The sequence below is a fragment of the Muscardinus avellanarius genome (assembly GCF_963383645.1).
Source record: "Muscardinus avellanarius genome assembly, chromosome: 7".
NCBI lineage: Eukaryota > Metazoa > Chordata > Mammalia > Rodentia > Gliridae > Muscardinus > Muscardinus avellanarius.
In genome coordinates this window covers 108,055,487-108,082,556 of record NC_137793.1, presented here as the reverse complement: position 1 = coordinate 108,082,556, position 27,070 = coordinate 108,055,487, and the positions used below count along the sequence as shown (strand labels likewise).

General features: G+C 38.7%; 1 protein-coding gene across 3 annotated transcripts in view; it reads left to right on the top strand.

Annotated features, from left to right (window-relative positions):
* Positions 1-9,183: 9,183 nt before the first annotated feature.
* RALGPS2 (Ral GEF with PH domain and SH3 binding motif 2) overlaps positions 9,184-27,070 on the top strand; it is a gene marked incomplete at both ends in the record, with an annotated part of 115,269 nt that continues 97,382 nt past the window's right edge. For 2 of the 3 annotated variants that reach the window (XM_080699619.1, XM_080699618.1), the window contains 3 exons: positions 9,184-9,243; positions 14,397-14,501; positions 16,809-16,859. In XM_080699619.1, coding sequence (XP_080555745.1) covers positions 9,184-9,243; positions 14,397-14,501; positions 16,809-16,859 — 216 coding nt within the window. The remainder of the gene's footprint in view (positions 9,244-14,396; positions 14,502-16,808; positions 16,860-27,070) is intronic. The other variant, XM_080699620.1, reaches the window with a different exon arrangement.

Genomic DNA, 27,070 nt, shown 5'->3' with positions numbered 1-27,070 from the left:
AACAGAAGGCCTGCAATTAAGACCTGTCTTTGCCATTAACTGGCTATGTGAGCTTGGCCAGATCACATGACCTCAGCTCTGGGCTGGCTTTCCTTATGTAGAATTAGAAAATTGGAATGATTGCAGTGGGTTAACAAACTTGCTTTTCAATCCTTTCTTTCCATTCCTTTCCATTTTCTTTCTTCTACTTTTTAAATCTTTTTTTCTCATCACTTTATGGTAAATTCCTACAGCCATGATTCTGGGAGTGGGGGGAAGGATGCCCTGGAACCCAGAGGGGTGAGGATCAAAATGAAGGTCTGAAGACCTGAGGATTTGAAGTGCATCCCAAGTTGAGACAGCTAAAGTGCCTTCCATCTCTTAAATAATATTTCTCTATATTATTCTTTCATTAGTACCAGGTAAAAATATTTGTATATGTATAGCTTGGTTATAAAACGTTTACGGGCCCTTTTGGCTTTTAAGTTCAAAGTGTTACTAAACTAGTGACCACTAGCGCCATCTGTTGGTGGTAAGAATTGTACTCTTTGTGTGTGTGTGGGAGGGCTCTGGGGAATGAACCTAGGGGCAGTCAACTGTGGAGCTACACCCCAACCCTTTTAATTTTTTTATTTTGAAACATTATCTTGCTGAGTTGCCCGGACTGGCCTTGAAATTGTGATCCTTCTGTTTTAGCATCCCCAGTGCTGGGATTACAGGCATGCACTACCATGCTCCGCTACATTGTGCTTTTTGTTGAATTGTATTGCAAGTTGAAGAGCTTCTGTATAATTCAGGACAATTCTATTTTTTTTTTATTTTTTATTTTTGGTGGTACTGGGGGTGGAACCCAGAGGCTTTCTACCTCCGGGCTATACTCCCAGACCTATTTTATATTTTATTTGGAGACAGGGTCTCATCAAGTTGCTGAGAGCCTCACTAAGTAGCTGAGGCTGGCTTCAAATTTGCATGATCCTCCTGTCTCAGCCTCCCAAGCGCGGGGATTACAAGCGTGCGCCACCACACCCGGCTTAATTCAGAATAATTCTACTCTTCCCCTGTACTGTAATAATTTCGAACTGATAATAAACTAGTGTATTAGGGTTCTCCACGGAAATAACCAACAGGAATGTTTGTGCATATATATTTTATATATATGAATTCTCTTTATAAAATTATATAATTATTAACTTGAGTGTATAATTCTTATGTGTATCAGAAATTCTATTTCTTATATATACACATACATGCTTTATACATATACATGTATAAGTAAGTAATTAAGGAATTTGTTTAAATAAGGCTTATATAATCACATAGGCCGACAAGTCCCAGGACCCACAGTTGGCATCCTGGAGAAGCTGGTAGTTGATTTGATGTCTGATTTCGCAGGTCCATAGTGGCACACTCGAGCAAAATATTTAAATCTTTCTGATTAGCTTAAAATATTTTTGTTTTAATTGCTAATGTGTTAGTATGTTGGGTTTTTTGTTTTATTTTAAATACATAATTTTATGATTAAGTGGATCTTAAGAGCCAGTCTTTTGACTGAATGCACAAACCTGCCCCAAATGAAAACACACAAAGTGTTTGGAATATGGTTTATCTTGTTACTTATTACTTATTCCTGTTATCTGAGTTTCTAGTTAACCTATATTCATATTTTGGGTTAGGTGACATAGGAGATCTCAGAGCTTTTATGTATTAGGATTTCAGAGCTCTCATTTGTATTAGAATTACTTAGCAAATTATCTGCTCTAAACTTTTATATAAGTGATGAAGCACATTGGTGAAGATCCCCCTCTTTTACGCGCAGTCATTTGGAAGGCTTCCTGTGCAGCTTGCTCACTTGCAGGCCACTGGGCCTGTGGACTCGAGTGCTGCTTCAGAGCCGTGGGCCAGTTTACGAAGGGCAGCCCGTTCCACAGCGTAGTGCAAACGCAGCAAAACTACCTGCACTTACACACAGAATCATATTTTCCTTAGAACAATTTTAGTTTCAATGAATAAGGTATCTTCATTGTTTTTAAGCTTTTCTTTACACTTTGAAGAAATAGCATGCTATTTTAAAGATGGGGGATATGTTTTATTTATTTTTATTTGTTTTTTGTAATTCTGGGGATCCAACTCAGAGCCTTGTGAATGGGAGGCAAGTGCTCTACCATTGAGCTGTACCCCCACCCATGAGGTACATTTTAAATGGACCCGGTTGTTTTTTAGCAATAAAAATACCTTAAAATACCCTATTTTAAGTAGGCATCAAAATGTAAAGTGTTTATATGATAAGTGAATTTTTTTTCTGCTGTCTTTATTATCTTTCCTTTAATTTAAGATGTTAGTTTGTAGCAGGGTGCAGTGGCCTACTTTGTAATCCTAGTACTTGGGAGGCTGAGACAGGAGGATCCAGGTTCATGGCCAGCCTCAGCTGCTTAGGCACTCTACAACTTAGTGAGACCCTATTTCAAAATAAAGAATAGAAAAAATCAGGCTGGGATTGTAGCTCAAAGGTAGGATGTCCCTTGGTTCAATCCCAAGCATCACACACACACACACACATTTCTTTTGAAAATCATCTTTTTCACGCATCTTGAATATGTGCCTAAAATATATAGAAGTAAATATAAAGCACATTGTTTGCAAAAATAATTGTTTCAGTTAAATAATTTGGTAAGTGACCTAGCAAAGCTTGCTGGGAAGTGATTTATTTATTCTAAATGTCTAGGTTAATTTAAACATTACCAACTCTTCTTTTTCTTTTGTAGCTTGAGTGGTGTATAAAATTGCTAGCCCTCTTATGGTTGGCTTATAGTGATATAAGTTTCTTCAGAACTTGTCTCTCTTAGAGTTTCAGGGTGTGTTCTTATCCACATGAATTGCTATTTGAAAATTTCTTATTGTCTTCTGATGAAGAATTAAGTATTAACTGGGTATAGTGGCACATGCCTGTAATGTCAGTATTTGGAAGGTTGAGACAGGAGGATCACAGGCTCAAGGCCAGTCCCAGCAACTTAGTGAGACTCTGTTTTAATATAAAGAATAAAAAATAGAGCTGGAGGTAGAATGCCTCTGGTTTCAATCTCTAGTACCGCAAAAACAAAAAGGAAAGGTTTTTTTTAGGACATATTTTAGTTCTATACTAAAAATTAATCATCCTCTAGTTTTAAAGAACTAATTTCAAGTTGCATACCTCTGAATAAGTTAACAAAGTAACATAATGTAGGTTAAGCATCCTTAATTAGAAAGTATGAAATGCTCCACAATCTGAAACTTTTAAGCTGTTTAACCTATAAAGTCTATGCGAATATTCCAAAAACTGAACAACTTGAGGATCTGAGCCACTTTTTGTCCCAACATTTCAAATAAGCTATACTTAGCCTGTACCTAGAAGTTACCAGTCAGCAGATGTAGTATGTTGGCTCTTTTAAGGACTTCTCATCATTAAACCCCATGATTTAGTGTTTAACATTTGGAAGTTCGAGCTGGGCATGGTGGTGCACGCTTGTAATCCCAGTACTTGGGAGGCTGAGACAAGAGGATCTCAGGTTCAAAGCCAGCCTCAGCAACTTAGTGAGACCCTGTTTCCAAATAAAGTCTGGGGTGTAGCCCAGAGGTTCCACCCACACACACACACAAAATAATTTTGTTAAGTTCATCTCCTTTTCATTCTGCTTTACCCAGATAACACACTTGGCCAGTCTTGAAGTCGGTTTTCAATGTCTCAGGGCAGTTGAGGGTTCATGAGTTAATGTGAATAATATTAATTTTTTTGATATTATTTATCAGAGATTAGCATTTTCTGGTGGTTAAGGATTTTGAAATAGTAACCAGGTGATTGAAGGTAGAGGTTAAAAGGTGAACATGAGAAGAGTTTACTTAAAAGGCTAGAAGAGTTTCCTGAAGAGAGAACATTGGAGAAGTCGGGGTGAGACGGGACTGGCAGATCACCGTGGATACTTGGCAGCGTGTGGGAAGTGTTGTTTACTGTAACCCTCCCTGATTCCCGAATGTTAAAGCTTTAAGTGCAGGCTTTAAGGTTCCAGTGTCATTTTCCCACTCAGAACCCTAAGGACTCCGAGTGCCCTCCTGGACCCCGCGCGGCAGTGGCGCCCACACACGCCGGTCCTCTGCTGCTCTGAGCTCTGGCGCCTGCTCCACCCACCCTTACTTTAGATCTGTGCCTCTACTTCACTGTGTTGCTTTGACTTCTCCTTTCTTCTCACTCTGCAGCTTGTCTTCCTTTGTACTCCTGAGCATTTGCTCCTGTAGAACTGCAGACTCGGAGCTGGACCACAGAGTGAGGAGGTGTGGTCTCCAGAGGTTTCGCTTCCCGTTCCTTCCCCATCCTTAACCATATTTCAGACTTGATCAGAGTAGGAGTAACAACCCGTTAGGAAAGGGGCGTTGGGCGCTTTTTGTTCCCTTTGCATCTCCTCTCTTCCAAGCTCAGTCTCTACTGTCTAAGCTCGGGCACGTTGCCTGTCCTCTGACTCTGAAGTTACTACCACATAGGTTGAATAGTTGAGTATGTTTTTAAGGAACGGTACCTTAGTGAGTGGCCTTCTAGTAAAAAGAACCCTGTCAGGGGAGCTTTGTTAGCGTGCTGTATTATACTCCGATGCTGAAAGCAAATGATCACATTTTCTGTGAAAGAGCAATAGTTTGTCTTTTTTTTGAAAAAGCATAATTTTTTATTGCAAAAAATAGAAGTTAATTTTGATCTTTTGTTTCTTTAACCTGTAGTACTGGAGGTTGAATTTAGGGACAGTCTACCTCTGAGATACACCTCCAAGCGCTAACTTGCTAGGCCTGGCTAAATTGCCTCAGACCTTTCATCCTCCTGTCTTAGCTTCACAAGTACTAGGATTGCAAGCATGTGCTCCACACTTGACTTAATTTGAACTTTAAAGCATTTTGGCAGTGATCCACAAATATAATCATCTTAACAAATCCTGGCCAAGATAATTATTTCTACTCCTAATTTTACTTCCTGCATCAAGCAGAAACCAGGACAGATTTTTCTTTTCTTTTTTTCTTCTTCTTTTTTTTTTTTTTTTCAGTACTAGGGATGGAACTCAGAGGCATTGTACCTCCAAGCTACACCCGAGCCCTATTTTTTAGCCTTTTTATTTTTGAAACAGGGTCTCACTGAGTTGCCATGGGCCTTGCTAAGTAGCCGGGGCTGTCCTCTAACTGTGATCCTCCTATCTCAGCCTCCCAAATGCTGGGATTACAAGCATGAACTAGCCTGGCCAGGACAGATTTTTCTGCTTTGCTCATCTATAGACAAATTTTGTGGTATATTTATTTATTTGAGAATGTAATTTCTTCTTTTTGTTTTTTGTGGTACTGGGGATGGAACCCAGGGGCTTTTCTACCTCCGGGCTATACTCCCAGTCCTATTTTATACTTTATTTGGAAGCAGGGTCTTACTCAGTTGCTGAGAGCTTTACTAGGTAGCTGAGGCTGGCTTCAAACCTGTGTGATCTGGATTACAAACGTATTTTGTTATATAAGCAATTTGCCTTGATTCTTTATGGTGATAGTTTACATAAATATGTTATTTTCCATAAATAATAAAAAATATTTGATATAGAAAGTAGGTTATAGATATAGCACCTTTAATAATTAAATTAAAAATATTTTTCTTAGCACTAGAGGGCACTCTTGTTTTATGAATGCATGTCATACTTAATTCATGCATAGAGTATGAAATGAAATGAAATGATTTGAAAACATTTCATTGCAAACCAAGTGTTACTGTCAAGAGAATCAAATTTGTATAGTAGTGTGTCTATGTTGATTCTTAATTGAAATGTCATAAGAATAATGATGCTTATAGAATAAAATAGTATACATTGGAGGGAATTATACTATTTTTGTCTTATTTTTACATAAAGTTTCTGTATGGGTTCTAAATGGCTCTACTTTTGTTTTTGCCCCAGTACTAGGATTAGAACCCAGGGCCTTACACATGTTAGGCAAGCCATTCCCCACTGAGCTAAATCTCTGGCTCTAAATGGTTTTAAAAACCTCATTATTTCAAGCTTATTTATTATTTTAAGAATTCCAATGGGGTGTGGTAGGGCATACTTATAATCCCAGGACTCAGTTTCAAAATAAAAATAAAACAGGGCTGGAGGTGTAACTCAGAGGTAGAATGTCTCTGGATTTGATCTCTAGTACCACAAAAATAAATTAATACTAGCATAGTGTTCTTCTCTGAGGAGACGCTAAGGTTAATCTGAAGAAATGAGGGTAAATTTAAGACGTGTCTAAAGATTCCTATCATTAGCAATAATTTGTAAGCATTTGAAAGCCTGAAACATGTTTTGTTCCATCCAGGAAACAAATTTTAGGCATTCTTTATTTATTCTATTTATTTATTTATTTATTTGCCATACTGGGGATGGAACCCAGGGGCATTCTACCTCCGAGCTATACCCCCAGCTCTATTTTTTATTCTTTTTTTTATTTTTTATTTGGAAACAGGGTCTCTTAAGCCAGCAAGGCTGACTTTGAACCTGTGCAATCCTCCTGTCTCCGCCTCCCAAGGGTGGGGATTACAAGCGTGCGCCACCATGACTGGCTATTTTTTATTCTTTATTTTGAAACAGGGTCTCACTGAGTTGCACAGGGCTTCACTAAGTACCTGAGGCTGTCTGTGAACCGCGATCCTCCTGTCTCAGCCTCCTGAATACAAGCATCCACCACCATGCCTGGCTGCACAGAGCTTTTAAATGCCATACCATTTATTCTCATTTTAATTTCCTTAACTTATTAGTCTTATTGAGGAAGCTTCTACTAGTACCTATGCAAAATCCAGCACCTTTCACGATGAAAATGCTGACCCTACCTCAATAGCATCAAAACTGTAAATGGTAAAACCAAACCCAGCGTTCATAATGAATGAGGAAAAAACTGGATTTCCCTAAAGATCAGGAACAAGATAGGAATGCCCACAGTACCACTCCTGTTGAATATAGTACTTGAAACTCTAGCCATAACAATAAAACAGGAGAAAGGAATTAAAAGAATACAAATAGGAAAAGAAGAATTGAAATTATCTCTATTTGTTGATAACATGATACTAAGAAGACCCCCCCCCAAAAAAAAATCAATAAGCTTTTTTTTTCTTCTTGTGGTACTGGGGATTAAACTCAGCGTCATTTTACCTCTGAGCTACATCCCCAGCCCTCTTTTATTTTTTATTTTTTATTTTTTGTGGTACTGGGGTTCCTGGAAGCCCTTCTACCTCCGGGATACACTCCCACGGGCTACACTCCCAGACCTATTTTATATTTTTTATTTGGAAACAGGGTCTCTTAAGCCAGCGCGGCTGGCTCCGAACCAGCGCGATCCTCCTGTCTCCGCCTCCCAAGCGCGGTGATTACAAGCGTGCGCCACCACGCCCGGCTTATTTTTCATTTTTGAAACACGGTCTCGCTAAGTTGTGGAGGGCCTCGCTAAGTAGCTGAGGCTGCCCGGACGGAACCTGTGTTTCTCCTGTCTCAGCCTCCCAAGTACTGGGGTGACAAGCATAGGCCACCACACCCAGTTCATTACCAGGATTTCTTTACACCAATCCTGAATCTCTGAAAAAGAAATCTAAAAGCAGTTCCACTCACATTCAGAGTAGCCTCAACAAAGAAAAACATTAACCAAGGAAGTAAAAGTAAAACTCGTCTATAGTGAAAAGCTATCCCTGTTTTATAGATAAGGAAACAACACAGAAAAGTTAGGTTCTGCAGGTTCAAGTGTAGATAGCCTTGTGCTTTTAAATTACTATCTTGTATTGCTTTTCCAGAGAAAGGACACTTAGCATTGAAGGAATTAATATTGACATTTCAAACTCAGCTTTTAAAGAGTACAGAATGTAATGCCAAATTTGTAGGTACTTAGTATTTCTCTTGTGAAAAACATTGTAGATTTAAAGGATTTAAAGACCATTCCCTTCTTGCATTTTACTGAGAGGAAGAAATTTTGTCCAAGAGAAGTGAAGTTACTACATACTCAGGGCTGTATGGCAAATAATTTATGGAAAGGTATTAGAACCTCAAAAAATAGTCTGATAAAGTGGACAGAAATGGTGCAGTGGGAAGACATTTGACTGGGGTTTAGTCACGACTGAGGAAGAGCACTCTTGGGGGGCCAGGAGCAGAGAGGGGCAGGAGGGGCTTGGCACATACACAGCGTCCTGGACGCACCTCAGTCATGCCCCGTGTTCTAAGCCCAAACTATCATAACATTGTGGTATTTTTGCAACAGTATTTATGATATCTTGGTAAACTTGATCACAGACAGTGGTAAGGTTGCTCAGTATTGTTGATTTAGAGGCTTATTTTTTGATCCCCCCAAATTTATTATTTATGGCCTGTGTTGCTTTGCTAAATGTTTTTTTGGGTGCGGACTGCTGGAGGTTGAACCCAGTGGTGTTCTACCTCTGAGCTACATCCACAGCCCTTTTTATTCTTCATTTGGAAATAGGGTCTCTCTCTGAGGCTGGACTCCATCCTACGATCCTCCTCTCTCAGTCTCCCAAACACTGGAATTATAGAGGTGTTCCATCACACCCAGATTGCCACATGGTTTTTATACTTGTTATTTACTTAAAACTAAAAAAAAAAGTTATTCAATTTGATCTTTTTCCTCATGATACCACTTAATCAGTAAAAAGTATGAAGAACATAAGAATGACAGTCATTGAATGTTGCCCATTTGGTGTCTCTCATCTTTTGAAGATCGCATACCAGCTTGTCCTCAATCTGGATTCAGTGGCTCAAATAAAATAATAATAAAAAATAGGCTTCAAGCTAGGCATGGTGGCACACACCTGTAATCCCAGTACTTGGGAACCAGAGACAGGAGAATCCAGGTTCAAGGCCAGCCTCAGCAACTTTAGTGAGACTCTCAGCAACCTAGTAAGATCTGTTCCAAAATAAAAAATAAGACTTTAAAAGGGCTGAGGGAGTAACTCTGAAGTAGAATGCATATGTGTTCAAGCCCCAGTACTATTAAAAAAACAAAGTTCTGCAAAGTTGAAGGATTGTGTTTCTTTGCGTGGTGGTAGGAATAGATGTATTTCAAGGAAGACAAGTATTTAACTCTTCTCTATTTTCTTTTTACAGGAATAATGCATTTGTGGCCTTGGACATGAAGTAGTGAGTCCTCTTGCTGTCAGCATAGGAGCGGGCGGATGAGGGAAGCATGGACCTGATGAACGGGCAGACAAGCAGTGTCAACATCGCCGCCGCTGCCGCCTCTGAGGTGAGGCGCTTGTGAGTGTGTGTGTGTGTGTGTGTGTGTGTCTGTCTGTCTGTCTGTCTGTCTGTCTCTGGAGGCTGAATCCAAAGGTATTCTGCCATGGAGTCACTCCCCCAGCCCTTTTTACTTATTTCAAAGCAGGGTGTTGCTGAGTCAGTGTTCTGGCTTCACGCCTGCCGTCCTCCATCTCAGCCTCCCAGGTATGGTCACAGGTGTGAGCCACTGAGCCTGACTTTGTACGCTGCTCTCTAGTTTTTCAAGCATGGTTGATCATATTTTAAAATCAGAGCATGAAGTAAAGGGCAAAACATTCAAGTCCTTTTTTCATGTTTATTTTTATCACTCATATGCTCACGGTGCAGTTTAGAAACAGTTAATTTTTATCTACTTAAGATATTTGGAAAATAATGATAAGTGATGACTATTTAAAACCTTTTCTTGGGTTTAGTTTTAAAGGAAACAAACTTTTAGGTAGGCAATTTTTCATATGAACCTTGAGGGCAATAGAACAAGTGAGGCGAAGAAAATTCTTTTATTTGGAGTACCTACATCGTGGACACTCTAGAGCACTCGATTTCAAACCTATTAAAAGAGATCTAAGAACTTTCAGGCTGGAAAATTGAAAGGCTTTAGCCTGCTGGTGTGGTCAGAGTTTCAGGTGGAGATGAAGACTGGGCTATGTGCCCCCTCTCTAGTTCAAGTAATTTGGTGCTGTTTCTGTCTCACCTTTCTCTTTTCTGCCTTGCTACAAATCTGGGATACTTTCCTTCATAATTTTAGCATCTGATCCCTACATTTCTCCTTTGTCTCTCCTTTCCTATTTTGGAAGAGAATAACATTTATAAATTTTAATACCTGCCGGGCGTGGTGGTGCACGCTTGTAATCCCTGTGCTTCATAGGCTGAGACAGGAGGATGACACAGGTTCAAAGCCAGCCTCAGCTACTTAGTGAGACCCTGTTTCCAAATAAAGTATAAAATAGGTCTGGGAGTATAGCCCAGAGGTAGAAAGCCAGTAACACACACACACACACACACACACCCCTTGACTTCAAGGTTCTTCACTTGCCTTTAATAGTCCAGCCTTTTCTCAGTTCTGTTAGTAGCGCCACATCTGTGTAGCCGTCTGTATTTAGTCTTTAGATTGTTTGCTTCCTTCCTTCCTCTTCTTTCACCACAACTGTTTTTTCATCATAGTGGAGATAAGATAGCCCTTCCAATATTTTTATCCACGAGCAAGACAAAAACTATAAATCTGTGTAGTTTAATCACAAAGGAGGCATCTTACTGCCTTTTGCATTTTTCATTGATCAGAAACAAGTCACAGGTCCTGCCTAGCCCCTCCATACTTGATCTTGGGCTTTGTCCCTTCAGTTTGATTACCACTGTTCTAATTTGGTCATTTATTATTTCTTTTCTAGGTTAGTGCAACAGCCTTTTAGTTTGGTTTTGTACTACTATTCTCTGTTGTTTGGTTCATTTTGTCTAAACAACCACTGATGTTATGAAAAATACGTTTTCCCACAAATGTCTGCATAGCTTTTCTTCCTGGAGGCAGGGGCATCTATATTCTATATGTCACACCCGCATATGTGCGTAGTAAACTTGAGCTATCTATCCAGAAGTATCTCTTCTCTTGTTAGAGGAAGTTATATACAAATTGTATATCATTTTGTTTGTATAAAAAATTCTGTTGACTTTCCTGGAAGTGAATGAATTATATCAGACTTCAGAGTGATAATAAATAAGGAAGTGAGAAATATAAAAAAGGTATGGACTTTATTTTTAGTTTTTTATTTTTATACTTTTATTGATGCATTGTAATTATACAACACAGTGAGGCACAAAGCAATACAGGTCTGCCTTTTGAATAGTCCTATTGTGGCAAGAAAATAAAATTTAAAACATGTATTTTTTATTTTCTTTGAAGATACCGATTAACATAACAAAGTGCATTTTCTCATAAAGGTTAGATAAGTTTACCAAATGGATAAAACACTTGATCTGTGTCAGTTGATTTCTTCTTAATACCTCTTGTGCTTAATCGGTACTTAGAGCTTCCGATGTTAATAAGAGAATTGCAATGAGCTTACTTGCAGACATTTGAATGTCAATCTTTTTGCTCTTTTTAATAACTTGTCTTGAATGAGTTAAACACTTAAAGGAAAATACCAATTTATATTTAAGAATCTCCATACCTAACAGGATGTCTATAGGTATGTGATCAGTTACTGGATTTGTGTATGCTGCTTAACTAACATCTACTTGAATACTTAACATTTCGAATAAATCTTCATATTGGTCTTGGGACATTAAACAATATTATTGCCGTGCTGTAAGCACTAGGTCATACTTACTGAGCTAGATTAAACGCATAAAATACTCATTTAGAGGGTTTCTGGTTTGTTTGGATTCATTTACAGGATTTCAAGTGTCTACTTGAATTTGTAAAGAGCTTAGAATTCCTCCTTCCTGTTCTTAAAATAGGAAAAAAGCTGAACAAACTGGAAGTCAGTAACTCCTCAGCTTTATCCGAGAGCTGATGTCACAGATCAAGCTGACAGAATGCCCTAGAAGTTGGAGGGACAGGACGACAGGCAGAGCAGGAGCCAGTGGAGCGGGAGGTAGACGTGAACCGCCCCAACAGACTACTGGCTGCGTGCTCCTGGGCTGGACCCAGAGGGCTGCGCCGGAGACCATGCGTTGCCAGGTTGTTGTTTTTTTTTTTTTTTTTTTTGGTGGTACTGGGGTTCCTGGAAGCCCTTCTACCTCTGGGCTATACTCCCAGACCTGTTTTATATTTTTGAAACAGGGTCTCTTACGCCAGCACGGCTGGCTTCAAACCTGCGCGATCCTCCTGTCTCTGCCTCCCAAGCGCGGGGATTACAAGCGTGCGCCACCACGCCCGGCTCACGCGTTGCCTTTTTAGTGACTTTCTTCAGCTAGGGTGCCTGCCAGTTGTCAGTGAAGACTAGCGAAAAATCCCCTTCTGCTTCTAACAGGGAGATGGGGAGAGTCACTATTCTGAAATATAGCTAGAAAGAAATTAACTTTGAAAATATATGCCTAGAGCATTGTGCTCTCCAGTTGCCCTCAAGGGACACTTTGACAGAGACTAAGGTATTTGGATGAAGAGACTCAAGTTCAGGTCCCTTAAATTTTCCTGTCCCTCGAATAAGGGAGACAGAGAAGCATTTGTAAAGGTCAGAGTCCAGGACACATGCTTGCTAAAATAGTGAAATCTGACCACAGAACCATGGAGTACTTCTCCTCTCCCTACAGTTTACCAACACCTCAGGAGGCTCGTATAGCTAAAAGAACTACAAGGGAAACTCAAAGATAGTTGGGGAGAAAAAACTCAAGGCTACTCGAAGAAATTGAAGGCCTAAACATTTATAGCAGCACCAGACTATACACACAGCAGGTAAAAGTCTTTATATTAAGGTCCTGTTTAACCTCAGTTCAGTATATACATACACATGTCTGGCTTCTAGCAGAAAATTACAAGGCATGCTGAAAAAGAAGAGAAGTCACAATTAGAAGGGCCAAAGCAAGCAAGAAAATCACTCAGATATGAGTATCATCCTGGGGATTTAAAAAGCCATCATTAATACGCTAAGCACTAAAGCAAAAAGTAGACAACAGCAAGAATGGATGGGTAATATGCAAAGGATACTGAAACTCTTAAGATAAAACCCCTCAAATTCAAAAGCCTTGGGACAGGTGCAGAATGCCTGTGATGAACTCGCCAGTGGATGCCAAAGAAAGAGTCTCCGCAGGCTTGAAAACATGCCAGCAGAAACTTCCCAAGCAGAATTGCAAGGAGAGCATAGCGTGAGCAGAAGGAAGCATACCCGGGTGTGGGCGGTAGCAAGAGGTGCGACGGGGCACACGTCTCGGCAGTGTGAGCACATGGAGGCCAGAGGGGGAGGCGGGAGCGGGAGCGGGAGGGGTTGAGGTCATGAGAACTGATAATTTTCCAAAATTAATGAGTTACTTTTTATTGTAATGATTGTTTCCACACTTGATGTTTAGCTGAAAGAGGGGTAGAGTAAAAATGAGGTATAATGACAAATGCTTAGAACTAGTATAACAGCTGGTAAGTTGACATATATTCTCATGATTGAGTCTTTTTTTTTTTTTAACTATAGCCTGATATCCTACCAACATTTAATAGAGTCTGTCTTAATGTTCTTATACTGATGATCTTCTGAGTTCTGAGGCAGAATATATTTTTATATCATGGCACCGATGAATAGGACATTTAATAGTAATAAAATTTCCCGGGCCTCAAACTACCTTTTATTCTACATATAGCAGCAACATACTCAAACTTGAAAATAGTAACCTTAAAGCAGAAAACATTAATTTTTTTTTTTTTTTGATGGTACTGGGGTTCCTGGAAGACCTTCTACCTCCAGGCTACACTCCACGCCCGGCTCAGAAAATATTAATTTTTAATATAATAGGAAGAGCAGTATCAGTAGTACTATCAAAGGTAAATGTCACTTAACAAATACAAATGTGCTGTATAACTATTTAACTCATAGAGTTATCAATGTTTTCTTGTAGTTTGTGTTACAACCTTTTTTCTTGATAAAAGTTTTTAAAAATTAAAAATAGCTATGCCGTGCATAACAACATTTTGGTTTAATAGTCAACTATACATGTGACAGTGGTCCCATAAGATTATGTCACCTTGCAATGTGGTAGCCATTTCAGTTTGTGTAAATACACTTTGTGATGTCCTCACAATGCCATAATTGTTTAACAACACATGCCCCAGCATGTATCTGACTTGTGACTGTGAATGTATATATACATCTCTTCCTCCTCCCAACTTTCCATTACCCCATTTGAGAATCACTGAGCTAGTTAAAATATTTTATTTCTCTAGGAAGTGATAGGCTGTCTGAATGAAGGAACTTCCGACACACAAAATGTGTGTCAGGAACTCAAGAACTGCAAAACCTAAGCTTGCATGTGTCTCGGGTAGCCTTGGCCCTCAGCCCGCTCCTGGTTGAGTGGGGTGTTCTGCTCAGCTTTGCTGCGGCTGAGTAAGAAGTTGTGAACTCTTCTTGCTTTCCTTGTTTTTTAAGGCCCGGCTAGTTTCTATGACTGAGGCAATATTAAAACAGTTGTATTTTCTTTTAACAGAAAAGTAGCAGTTCTGAATCATTAAGTGACAAAGGTTCGGAACTGAAGAAAAGCTTTGATGCTGTGGTATTTGATGTTCTTAAGGTTACGCCAGAAGAATATGCGGTAAGCTCCTTGCCTCTTCTTTACTTTTTGCACATAATTTACATATTGATGCCTGAATTCGAATTCTTAGCCTCAGCAGAGAAGATGTTTTACAAAAAGCAGTATATGGGAATTGTTGGTAAGAGTAGTATGACTGGTGCAGAGAGGGGCGGTGAGGAAAGTAAGACTGTGGTGTTTTAGGGCAAATGTAAAAATTAGAAATGAAATAAGAAAGCACAATTGAATATCATGAAAGGTATTTAGAAAACGTGTGTGTGTGTGTGTGTGTGTGTGTGTGTGTGTGTGTGTGTGTGAGAGAGAGAGAGAGAGAGAGAGAGAGAGAGAGAGAGAGAGAGAGAGAGAGAAAGAAAGAGACAGACAGACAGACACACCCCATGTTGCTGAAGCTGGTCTCAAACCTGCGATCTTTCTGTCTTAGCCTCCCAAGTAATGGGGTTACAAGTGCGGACCACCATGCTCGGCTTAGAAAATGTTTCTTTTTTTTTTTTCAATATGTATTTACTTTTATATATATAAAAATACAACAACAATTAGGTAATTGTGGTCATGAACTAGCATTAATATGATAAGGCCCAAATTTCAATGGTAATAGTTAACATGGACATAAATTAGATCTGAGGAATACTCATGAACAAGACAATTTAAAAAATGTATTGAAAGTGATCATCTAAGGAAGAGGAGGTAGAAGTAGGTGCCAGAGTCCCAGTCTGCCTTGCAGAAAGGTGGGGGAGGCAGTTCCCTGATGAGCAGATTTAAATGTCCCTTCGTCTGGAGCGATAGCTGTGTGCACACACCATTTTGGAGATGAGCACTGGGGCCATTATATAGCAAGTCTGAGCCGATCCCTCAGGCCAAGCCTGCTGATGGTACAAATTGTATTCCTGTGGTCAAAGCTCACTTTTCTTTCTACTTCACTAACCTTTGCTTTGTTTTTAGGGTCAATTTTGTTTAAATTATCCTTCTTTAATTATTTGCAGATATAGACCTTTGAGTTGCCTCTTGGACATTCTAGCAAACAAAAAAAGAGTTTTATGCATAAAATATAACACATTTTGTTATTCTGCATTTGGAACTTTTTTTTTTTTTTTGGTGGTACTGGGGATGGAACCCTTCTACCTCCGGGCTACACTCCCAGACCTATTTTTATATTTTTATTTTTGGAAACAGGGTCTCAAGCCAGCAAGGCTGGCTTCAAACATGAGCGATCCTCCTGTCTCTGCCTCCCAAGCACAGGGATTACAAGCGTGCGCCACCATGCCTGGCCTTAAATTTGAAAATGGAAAAATTAAGAATTGTCAGGAAAACAAGTTATGAACATAAGCTTTTTTCTAGGATGAAAAATAGCATAGAGAACCTCCAACAATTAAAAACAATAATTATTTTAGTCTTTTCAAAATTAAGTAACTTTTTTGTTTTTTAAATTTTCATTGGTGCACTACAGTCCTACATCATAATGTGCTTGCCCTCCCCCTAATCCCTGCTTCCCCATTTCCCTCCCTCACAGTACTGAGTGTCCAGGTTAACAATGTTATAGTCACATCACATAGTTGCATGGAGCTTTTCCATTAATGAACCTCAGCCGCCTTCTTCCTATACCCTTCCTTCCGGTTTTGCTGAGATTTCCCTTCCATTATCTGGAGTCCCTCTGGTATCTCTAATACTCCCTAGCTTGAGCATATTAGAGAAAACATATGTCCATTCTCTTTCTGTATTTGGCTAATCTCACTTAACATAATGTTCTTCAGGTCTTTCCATTTCTTACAAATGACATAATTTTGTTCTTCTTTATTGCTGAGTAAAATTTCATTGTGTGTATTTCCCATAACTTTGTAATCCATTCATTAATTGATGGAGACCTAGGTTGGTTCCATATTTTGGCTGTTGTGTTTCGTTTCTTAACTGACACAAATGCTCATTTATTTATCCTATAATATGTTATACAAGATACTGATTTTATGGTATTAAGCCATTCTTGCATTCCATTGGATACACTGTGCTTTATTTTTATAAGTTAAAACCCTTTTTGTTCATACTAAATTTTATATCACTATTTGATCATCATAACAAAGAATTTTTTTGGATATGATTTTTTTCTAATTTTCTAGCTTTTCATTTCAAGAAAATACTAATAGTCATGAAATAATTAGGAATAATTATATTTAATGATACAGGAGCTAAATTTTCGCTTTCCTATATGTCCTTTAAAATTGAATATTGAGTAATATTTAAGTATAGAACATAATTTATTTTAGAATATATATTACATCATGGAATTCCAAAGAAATTAATTTTTCCTTTTTATTTCAGGGTCAGATAACGCTAATGGATATCCCAGTATTTAAAGCTATTCAACCAGATGTAAGTAGCTTTAAGAATATTTGTTTTAAATAAGAAATGATTACAATATCCTAAAGTTTAAAATGTCAAGTTATATTTTATATTTAATTCTAAAGTGTTTAAAGCATTTGCTATGACTTCTCTCTAATATTCAGGCCTCAAAAACATGGCATCCATAACTGTACACCATTGAGTCATAAATGGGACCGTGTTAGCTGAATGTGGTGGTGCATGCCTGTAATCCCAGTACCTGGAAGGGCAAGATAGGAGAATTGCAGGTTCAAAGCCAGCCTCAGCAACTTAGCCAGACCCTGTTTCAAAATAAAAAGGGCTGGGATGAGCTCGGAGGTAGAATACCTCTGAATTCAATACCTGGCACCAAAAAAGGGGGCAGAAACTGTTATGACTTTGGTGAGAAAAGAGAGTATCAAAGAATACATTTTCTTATTTTCCATAACTATAAGCAGTCTCTGTGTGCAGTAGTCCTGTCATTTTCACAACCTGGGTTCGGTTATATCTCCATTTTACTGGTGAGGAAACAGTGACGGTTGTCATTGATACCAAACTGGCTTAGTCAATTTTGTGTTACTATAACAAAATGCCTGATACTGGGTACATTAAAGAAGAGAGACTTACTTAGTTTACAGTTTGGAGGCCAGGAATCTAAGAAAGGCCCTATCTGTTCTGCCTCTGTTGAGGGCCCTTACAGCTGCCTCCCAGCATTGCAGAAAAGTGGTAAGGGAAACAACCATGTGCAGCAGGAACCAAGTGTGTGGTTCCTAACACTAACAGCCCACTCCTTGAAGAGATGCCTTGGTCCTTAAGACCAGCATTCATTTCTAGGGTGGTGCTCCCATGACCTGACCACCTTTACAAGGCTTCACCTCTTAAAGCTTCTACTACCTCCCAGTACCACAATACTGGAGAACACATGAGCCTTTGGGGGACATACTCAAACCATATCCCAACCATAGCAACAACCAAGAGTTGGAACTGGGTTTCAGATTCTAAAATGCGATGCTTTTCCCACTCTTATCAGATAAGAATATAAATATGATTTTGTACCCCAAAACAGTTATTGATAATCCTGAAATTCAGTACCATAGAAAATAACCTTTTTAGTTCTTTTGGGAACAAAATGTGTTTGTTATGATATATACAAATCTGTAGTTATCCTGAACACTGTAATGACTTAAGTGAGTATCCACTTACATCTTATGTGGTATAAATGGTATTAGTCCTCTTAATTTTCCAGGTAAGTCACTTAATATGCTTGTATCTCAAGTTTGTCATCTGTAAAATGAAGGTAGGCCCGAATGATATTTGAGCTCTTGTCATTTCCATAAGCCCATGTTTTCCCAACTTTTCTCCCATTCCATAGAACCACTGAGTTAGCAGACAAAGAGGAGCACTGTAGTCTGTAAATAATGCACAAATAGAAAATGGTTTTTGTAATCAAATGGCAAGAAACTGAAGCATTTATTTTTCACCTCCCTCAACAAAAGACAAGAAAGGAATTCTTTACCAGAATTACTGTTTTGTGCCCTAGAATTCAGTGATCTTCACCTTAGACATATTTTTCCCATGAATAAACTACAGCATTTATCTTGCTATTTTACATAAGCATAATTGAAATAGAATGTCATTTATATAACTTGACATATTCTAGTAGCCACATTATAAGTAAAAGGAAATAGGTGAAATCCAATGATTTTATTTATCCAAAATATTGCCATTTCAACTTATAATCAGTATCAAATTTATTGTGATATTTTACATTGTTTTCTCTGATAAGCATTCAAAACTCAGTATATATTTTCAATTACTGCACATCTTTTGAGTACCCACATTTCAGGTGCTCAGTACCATTTGTAGCTAGAGGCTTGGACATTAAAGATCTAGATTATATTACTTGAAGATACAGACTTGTAAGGGAATCTTCTTAATATCCTTTGATTGGTGCATTGTACTTGTACATCATAATGAGGTTAAGAGTGGTAGAAACATGCACAGACACATTACTTGGTGTGCTGTCTTCCTCCTTCCTACATATGATTGGGATTGGGATTGATAACTTTATATATGTACATAGCATATTTGAAATCTTTCCTTCATCAAGTCCTTTTTGCCCTCCCCAAGTCCCCTACTATTCTCCTGGAATCTCCTCGTTTATCTGAAGTCCCTGTGGTTTCCCAGCTTCTCTCTAGCTTTTTTGCATCTGAGAGAAAACACCATTCTTCACTTGTTTTGGATGAGCTACACTTAGCATAATATTCTCTAGTCCATCCCAAAATCTTACAAATGACATAATTTTGTTCTTTATGGCTGAATAAAATTTCATTGTTTGCGTATACCCAGTTTCTTGTAACCCGTTCTGACTTCATAGGCTGAGTTCATGGTTGGCTCTTGGGACTCACGCTGCTGCAAACACTGCTGTGCATATATCACTCTGACACCGACTCGGTCCCAGTGGAAGATGCCCGGGATGGTGGTGCTGGGTCACATGCTGGGTCCAGCCTCAGTCTTCTGAGGAACTCCACACTGAAATACATGGTGGCTGAATAGTTTGCAACCCCACCAGCATAGATAAGGGTTCCTATTTCCCCACATCCTCACTAGCATTTATTGCTGTTTACATTCTTAATGATTCCCATTTTTAAAAATGGAGTTAGAATGGATCTTGATGTAGTTTTGATTTGCATCTCTCCGATTACAAATGATGTTGACATTTTCCCATGTATCTATTGGCCATTTGTATTTCTTCTTTGGAGAAGTATCTATTCAGTTACAATTGCCTATTTTGTTTTTTTTTTTTTTTCTTTTTAGTGTTAAGTTACAGGTTTTTGTATATTCTAAGATATTAAAAAATTCTCTATTAGAAGAATAGCTGGAAAAGATTTTTTCCATTTCTGTATGTTCTCTTTTCAGAATTATTGAACCCATAGGCATTCTACTTCCCAGCTACAGCCCTAGCTCCTTTTTTTTTTTTTTTTTTTTAAATAGGGTAAGAGTCTTGCTATGTTGTTGAGGCTGGTCTCAAACCTGTGATCCTCCTGTCCCAGCTTCCCCTCCCCCAAATTCTGGGATTACTGGCATAAACCACCACACTCAGCTTCTTCAGACTCTGGATTGTTTTCTTTGCTGCACAGAAGCTTTTTAACTTAATCCCATCTCATATATTGATTCTTGTTTTTATTTCTTGAGCTTTAGGGATCTTATTGAGGAAGTCTTTACCAATGTCTATATGTTGGAGACTTGGTCCTTTCTGTCTTATAGTAATTGCAAAATATCTGGTCTAATTTTTAGGTCTTTTAAGATTGGAATCTAATTCCATTCTTATATATGGATATCTAGTTTTTTCCCAGCACCATTTCTTTAAAAAGTTGTTTTTTATGTTTTTGGCACCTTTTTAAAAAATCAGCTGGCTATAAGTGTAAGGATTTGTATCTTTATCTTCTGTTCCACTGGTGTGTGTGTGTGTGTGTGTGTGTGTGTGTGTGTGTGTCTGTCTGTCTGTCTGTCTGTCTGTATGCCAATACCATGCTGTTTTTATTACTGTACGTTTGCAATGTCATTTGAAATCAGATATTGTGATGCCTCTAGTGTCATTCTTATTGCTCAAAATTGTTTTGCCTGTTTTGGGTCTTTTGTTTTTCCGTATGAATTTTAGAACTGTTTTTTCTAGATCCGTGAAGAATGGCATTGGTATTTTAATAGGGTTTGCATTGACTATGTAGATTGCTTTTGATAGTCTGGCCATTTTGATAATGTTTATTCTGCCTCTCCGGAACATGGGAGGCTTTTCTATCTTCTTAAATCTTCAGTTTCCTTCTTTATTGTTCTATAACACAGTGGATGTCTCTTACCTCCTTGGTTATATTTATTCCTAAGTGTTTTTTTTTTTTTTTTTAGAGGCTATTGTGAATAGAATTGTTTTCCAGATTTTTTTGTTTTGGTGGATTCATGATTACTGTATAGATATGTTAATTTTGTATCTGGCTTCCTTGCTGAATTGATCAATTCTAGTTCTGGTTGAGTTTTCAGGATCTTCTAAGTAGAGAGAGGATCATGTCATCTGCAGACAGTTTTAAGTACTATATTGAAAAGGAGTGGTGATAGTGGGCATACTTGTCTTGCCCCTGATTTTAAATGTAATTCTTTCAGTTTTTCCCTATTCAGTATGATTTTGGCTTTTGGAGTTTGTCACATATTGCCTTTATGATGTTGGCAAGTGTCTTCCATTTCTAATTTCTTCAGTGTTTTTTTTTTGTGTGTGTGCGTGTTTTGTTGTTGTTGTTGTTTTGGTTTTTTTTTTTGGTGGTACTGGGGTTCCTGGAAGCCCTTCTATCTCCGGCTACACTCCCAGACCTATTTTTTTTTTTATATTTTTATTTGGAAACAGGGTCTCTTACGCCAGTGCGGCTGACTTCAAACCTGCGCGATCCTCCTGTCTCTGTCTCCCAAGCGCGGGGATTACAAGCGTGGCCACCACGCCCGGCTCTTCAGTGTCCTTAACATGAGTGGGTGTTGGATTTTGTCAAATGCTTTTTCTGCATCTTTTGAGATGATCATGCCATTTTTGTTGGTGGTTCTGTTTATATGATGCATTTCATTTATTGATTTATGTTAAACCAGCCTTGCAAATCTGGTATAAAACCAACTTGGTCATGGTGTACAGTTTTCTTGATGTGGTTTGGAATATGAATTGCTAATATTTTATTAGGAACTTTTGTATCTATATTCGTCAAGGATCTTAGTCTGCAGTTTTCTTGTTCCTGTATTAAACATGTGTGGGGCGTTTCCCCTCGTCATTATCCCCTAAACAGTACAGTACAGCATTTACAAGCTGATCATCCCCATATGAAAAGAGAGAAGATTTTGAAGAGCCGGGCGTGGTGGGCACGCCTGCAATCCCCGCACTTGGAGGCGGAGACAGGAGGAGTGCGCGGGTTCCCAGCCAGCCTCAGCTACGGAGTGAGACCCTGCTTACAAATAAAGTGTAAAATAGGGCTGGGAGTATAGCCTGGTGGTAGAAAGCTTCTGGGTTCCACCCTCAGTACCATAAAAAAAAAAGAAAGAAAGGAAGGAAGGAAGGAAGGAAGGAAGGAAGGAAGGAAGGGAGGAAGGAAGGAAGGAAGGAAGGAAAAGATTTTGGAGACTTTGAGATTTCAAAATTTCAGCAAAATTTATGTAAATATTTCAAGATAGGAAATACTTTTGGTCCTAAGCATTTCAAATAAGGAATACTCAGCCTGTATAAATTAAAACATGATTGGATAATAGCACTTTACAGTTGATGAGATTATAAATTTCAAAGAGTGGATCTAGTAATATTTATCATTCCAGACACATTAGACAAGAGATATTCAACCTGCATTTACATAGTATTTGCATTGTGTTAGATATAATGAGCGATGTAGAGATACTTTAAGATGTATAGGAAGATAAACATAGTTTATGTGCATGTGCAAATATTATACCATCATATAAAAGAGTCTTGAGCATCTGCAGATTTTGGTGGGGGTGTTCTGCTACCAGACACTCAGTTGATACTGAAAGAAGATGATAGCAATAAACAGAACTTAAGTAAAAGAGTAAGACCCTTCTTTTGCAACTAGGATATACTAGAAGTTGAGGAAGAATACTGGTAAAATTAGGGAAAGTACATATTTTGCATCTTTAAAAAATTTGTGAAATATTTACAATTACAGTTTTTCTGACAATATGTATTAAGAGCTTTCTCAGTGCAAGCTTTTTGCTTCTGCTAAAATACCATATATAACCCTGGAAACATCCAGAGCTCTAACATCAGGAATATCAATTCTGTTCCCTTTTTTTCTCCGGTACTGGGGATCGAACCCATGGGCACTGTACCTCTGAGCTACACCTCCAGCCCTATTTTTATTCTTTTTTTGAAACAGGGTCTCGCTAAATTGCAGAGGGCCTAAGTAGCTGAGGCTGGCTGTGAACCTGCGATTCTCCTGTCTTAGCCTCCCAATTACTGGCATTACAAGCATGCACCACCATGCCTGGATTTAATTCTGTTCTTGTTTTGATGAAAGTTATTATTTGTACTAAATTAAAATGTAATGTAAGCAAAGTGAGGTATGGTGACACACGCTTGTAATCCCAGTCACTTGGGAGGCTGAGACAGGAGGATCCCAGGTCCTCGGCCAGCCTCAGCAACTTAGTGAGGTCCTCTGCAACATAGTGAGACCCTGTTTCAAAAATAAAAAGTAAAGCCGGGCGTGGTGGCGCACGCTTGTAATCCCCGCACTTGGGAGGCAGAGACAGGAGGATCGCGCAGGTTCGAAGCCAGCCACGCGCGCTGGCTTAGGAGACCCTGTTTCCAAATAAAAATGTAAAAATAGGTCTGGGAGTGTAGCCCGGAGGTAGAAGGGCTTCCAGGAACCCCAGTACCACCAAAATAAAAAAAATAAAATAAATAAAAAGTAAAAAGGGCTGGAGGGTGTAGCTCAGAGGTAGAATGCCTCTGGGTTCAATTCCTAATACTGAAGGGAAAAAATGTAAGAAGTATAATGAGAAATTTGAAGATAGCAGACACACATAGACTTAAAATTTTCTTGTATACTGGAATAAACTAATTGTTCTACTAGAAGGAAGGTGTAGCTGTTTGTCTTTGATCTCATTATAGAGGCGGCTTTAACATGTTGGGAGGAGGGAAAAGAGCATATGTTAGGAAAGAGGGCTAGTTTTAATTTATCCTGTTACATTGGAGTTGCATAGTTTCGAAGTTTATTCTGTGGATTAAAAATATAGGGTAGTGTGAGCTCTTCATTTGTAGCAGAGACTTATCCCTGCATAGCCATATAAGCTGAGTACTAAGGGATATACCTTTTTTTTTTTTTTAAGCCTTCAACTTTGAGCATAAAGACCTCGGCAGCCTGTCTTCTCTTGAGGATTTCTGTCCGCGGCACCCCAAGGCCTCTTAGATCCCATGGCTTTTCTTTGCTTCTTTCAGTCTCTGTCAACATGCTGGTCTGTATATTGGCCTTCTCTCTTCTTCTGTCTATAGGTATCCCTCCATCACCACCCTTAGAGCAGTCCTTTTAAGAGTGTCGGAATCTACAAGATGAAATTTAGATCCAGAATTTCCCTTTACAGATCACACTTCCAAGAAAGACGTAAGAGAAGCCGTGGCTCCTGTGAATTCAGTAAATCTTTCATAGGGTAGGTGGTCATCAGTTGTGGGTTTTGCCTTCCAAAAGAAATGCAGCTGAGAATCGGGCTTAATAGTATCATGATTCAAAATGAATTCATGAATATTCTTTCGAATATACTTTCAGCGACCATTAAGAAATTGCCTTTAAGTATCAATTATTAATCAAAGATTCTCTCTACTTCCTGAGTTTAAAATTGGAAGTTAGGGGCCAAGATGTACTTAGTGGTAGCACCCTTGCCTTGCATCCACAGGTGTGGGGAAGGATCCCCAGCACCACAAAAAAGAAAAGCAAGTTAAGTCCATCAGAACAAATTTGAAGGGTTGTCAAGGCCACTGTATTGCTTTGGCTAAATGGAGGGTTATCTACATATTATACTCCAAATAACCCTATTCTTCAAACTCTTAAGAGAAAGGAGGAAGGAAGGATGGGCGGACTCTTTGATTTACTAAATTTACTTCAACTTTGTGATGTTCATGTGAGATGTTTTAGTATAAAATACTTCTTGTCCAGGTTGGTAGCTGTGAGTATAAAAATACTTTTGGCTGAATTTACTTCTTAGATTGTATTCTAGTGTGATATGGAGAAAGACCCAAGTCTGAGATGAAGAGAGAGACTGTAGGGAAGTTTTGATTTTTCTCTTTTCTCTCTAAAAGGGGCTTAGTGTCTATGAAATGAGCCAGCTGTGGTTAGATGAACGGAATGGGGGTCTGTATTATGTGCAAAGGCACAGGAGCCATGCACAGTGTATGCAGCGCAAGGAAAGGGCCGGGCGAGTGTTGGGCTGGGGGAGACCCCGGCACGCTGTGGGAGGTGGGAGGTTTCAGAGAGGAATTCTGTGGCCATCAGAGCCAATCTTACTGTGCAGGCAGGGCTTTCCAGGGAGCAGCCTTCAGAAGACCATTGTGTTAATCTGTCTTTGCCACAGATCAGACCCCAACCTCTTCTTCCAGTGAAAAAATTTCTCAAAGTCAGAGAAAAGGAATATTAACATGTCTGCCTATACGCTGCTTACTAAGGTAGATGGATTTAAATTTTTAAAATTTTTGTGAATAAAGCCAGGCACGGTGGTACATGCTTGTAATCCCAGCATTTGGGAGGCTGAGACAGGAGGATCATGGTTCATGGACAGCCTCAGCTACTTATTGAGGCCCTTTGCAATTCAGTGAGACCCTGTTTCCAAATAAAGAATAAAAAATAGGGCTGGGGGTGTAGCTAAGAGGTAAAATGCACTGGGTTCCATCCCCAGTACTGCCCCCCCAAAAAAATTTGTGAATAAGTTTAGCTTTTCAAGGCCATTCAATGACTTCAGAGGCCTGCAGTTTCTTTGAATTACCAATTCAAAAAATACCAAAGAATATTTGGGATGGCCTATTTTGATCTCCCTTAAGACAAGAGAAACGCAATTGTTTTCTTTGTGTGTGTGTGTGTGTGTGTGTGTGTGTGTGTGTGTGTGTGTGTTACTGGGGGTGGAACCCAGAGGCTTTCTACCTCCAGGCTATACTCCCAGACCTTTTTTATATTTTATTTGGAAACAGGGTCTCACTAAGTTGCTGAAAGCCTCACTAAGTAGCTGAGGCTGGCTTCGAACCTGTGCGATCCTCCTGTTGCAGCCTCCCAAGCGCAGGGATTACAAGCGTTCGCCACCACGCCCGGCTCGCAATTGTTTTCTGACATAGAAACTGTGGCTGTTCGGATGTTGAGGTGGGGCAGAGCAGAATTCCATTAGGGCCAGATAAACAAAAATGCGTATCAGGGTTTAAGAAGAAAGTATTGCGTTCCTGCAATTCTGACATAAAATTAGTTTTATAATTCATTAGATTTTTTTATTCATTTTGAGATCATTATAGATTCATAGGAAATTGTAAAAATTTAGTAGAGATTTATAGAAAGTTTAAAAAATATTGCAGACGAGTTCCATTTATTCTTTACCCAGCAGTTACATCATACTTAAGTATATGCTATTAAAACCAAGAGCCAGAGTGTGCAGTACATCTATGTCGAGATGTGTCCACCTGTCTTCCCACGGAGCTCTCCCTGTACCCCCTGTGTGTGACACCCCGCACTGCGCTTCTCCCTACCTCCATCCTTAACCTGGCCACCCCTACGGTTCTGCATCTCTATGGTTTTGTTTGTTATATTAGATAAGCTAATGATATAAAAGGGGGAAATGTTTTCTAAAGCAGGAACTATAACTTTAGGAGGTTTATTTTTTTTAACTTTATTTTTATTATATATATATATTTTTTTTTTAAATTGGTGCACTGTATTCATACATCATAGTGGGATACAAACGTTTGTAGACATACATGCACACATCGCCCAGTCAGCCCCCACCCGATCCCCACCCCATTCTCTCCCCATCCCTCCCTCCCATGCTTGGCTTAGTGATTGACATCTAGTATTATAGCAATTTATCCAAAATTAAGAATGATAATCTCACATAACAGTTTCATTTGTCTGATACCAAGCTTTTGATGACTTAAAGATAACATTTCAATATTTCTTTCTACTTTCTTTCTTACCAGAGAATATTTTTTTCTATTTTTTTAGGTGAAACTATCATATATTTATATATTTATTTTTCAGAAAGAAAAATCTATCCTAATATGGAATATGGACTCTAGATACCCAAAACGATCTTGAAAAAGAACAAAGCTAGAAGATATATATTTTCTGATTTCAAACCATATAAAGCTACAATAATTGAAACAGTGTAGTACTATTCTAAAGGCAGATATATAAACCATTGGAGTTAAATAAAAGCCTAGAGCTAAATTCTTCCCTATATTGTCAAGTTATTTTTGACAAGGTTTCCACAAACATTTGGTGGTAGAAATAATAATCTTTTAACTAAATATTGTTGAAAAATAATAATTACATGAAAAACAATAAAATTGGACCCTTACCTAATCCCATATACAAATATTAACTCAAAATAGATAAAAGACCTAAATATAAATCTTAAGACTATAAACTTTTAGGAGAAAATCTGGGTCATAAAACCTCACAACATTGAAATTGGCAGTGATTTCATGGATATGATTTCAA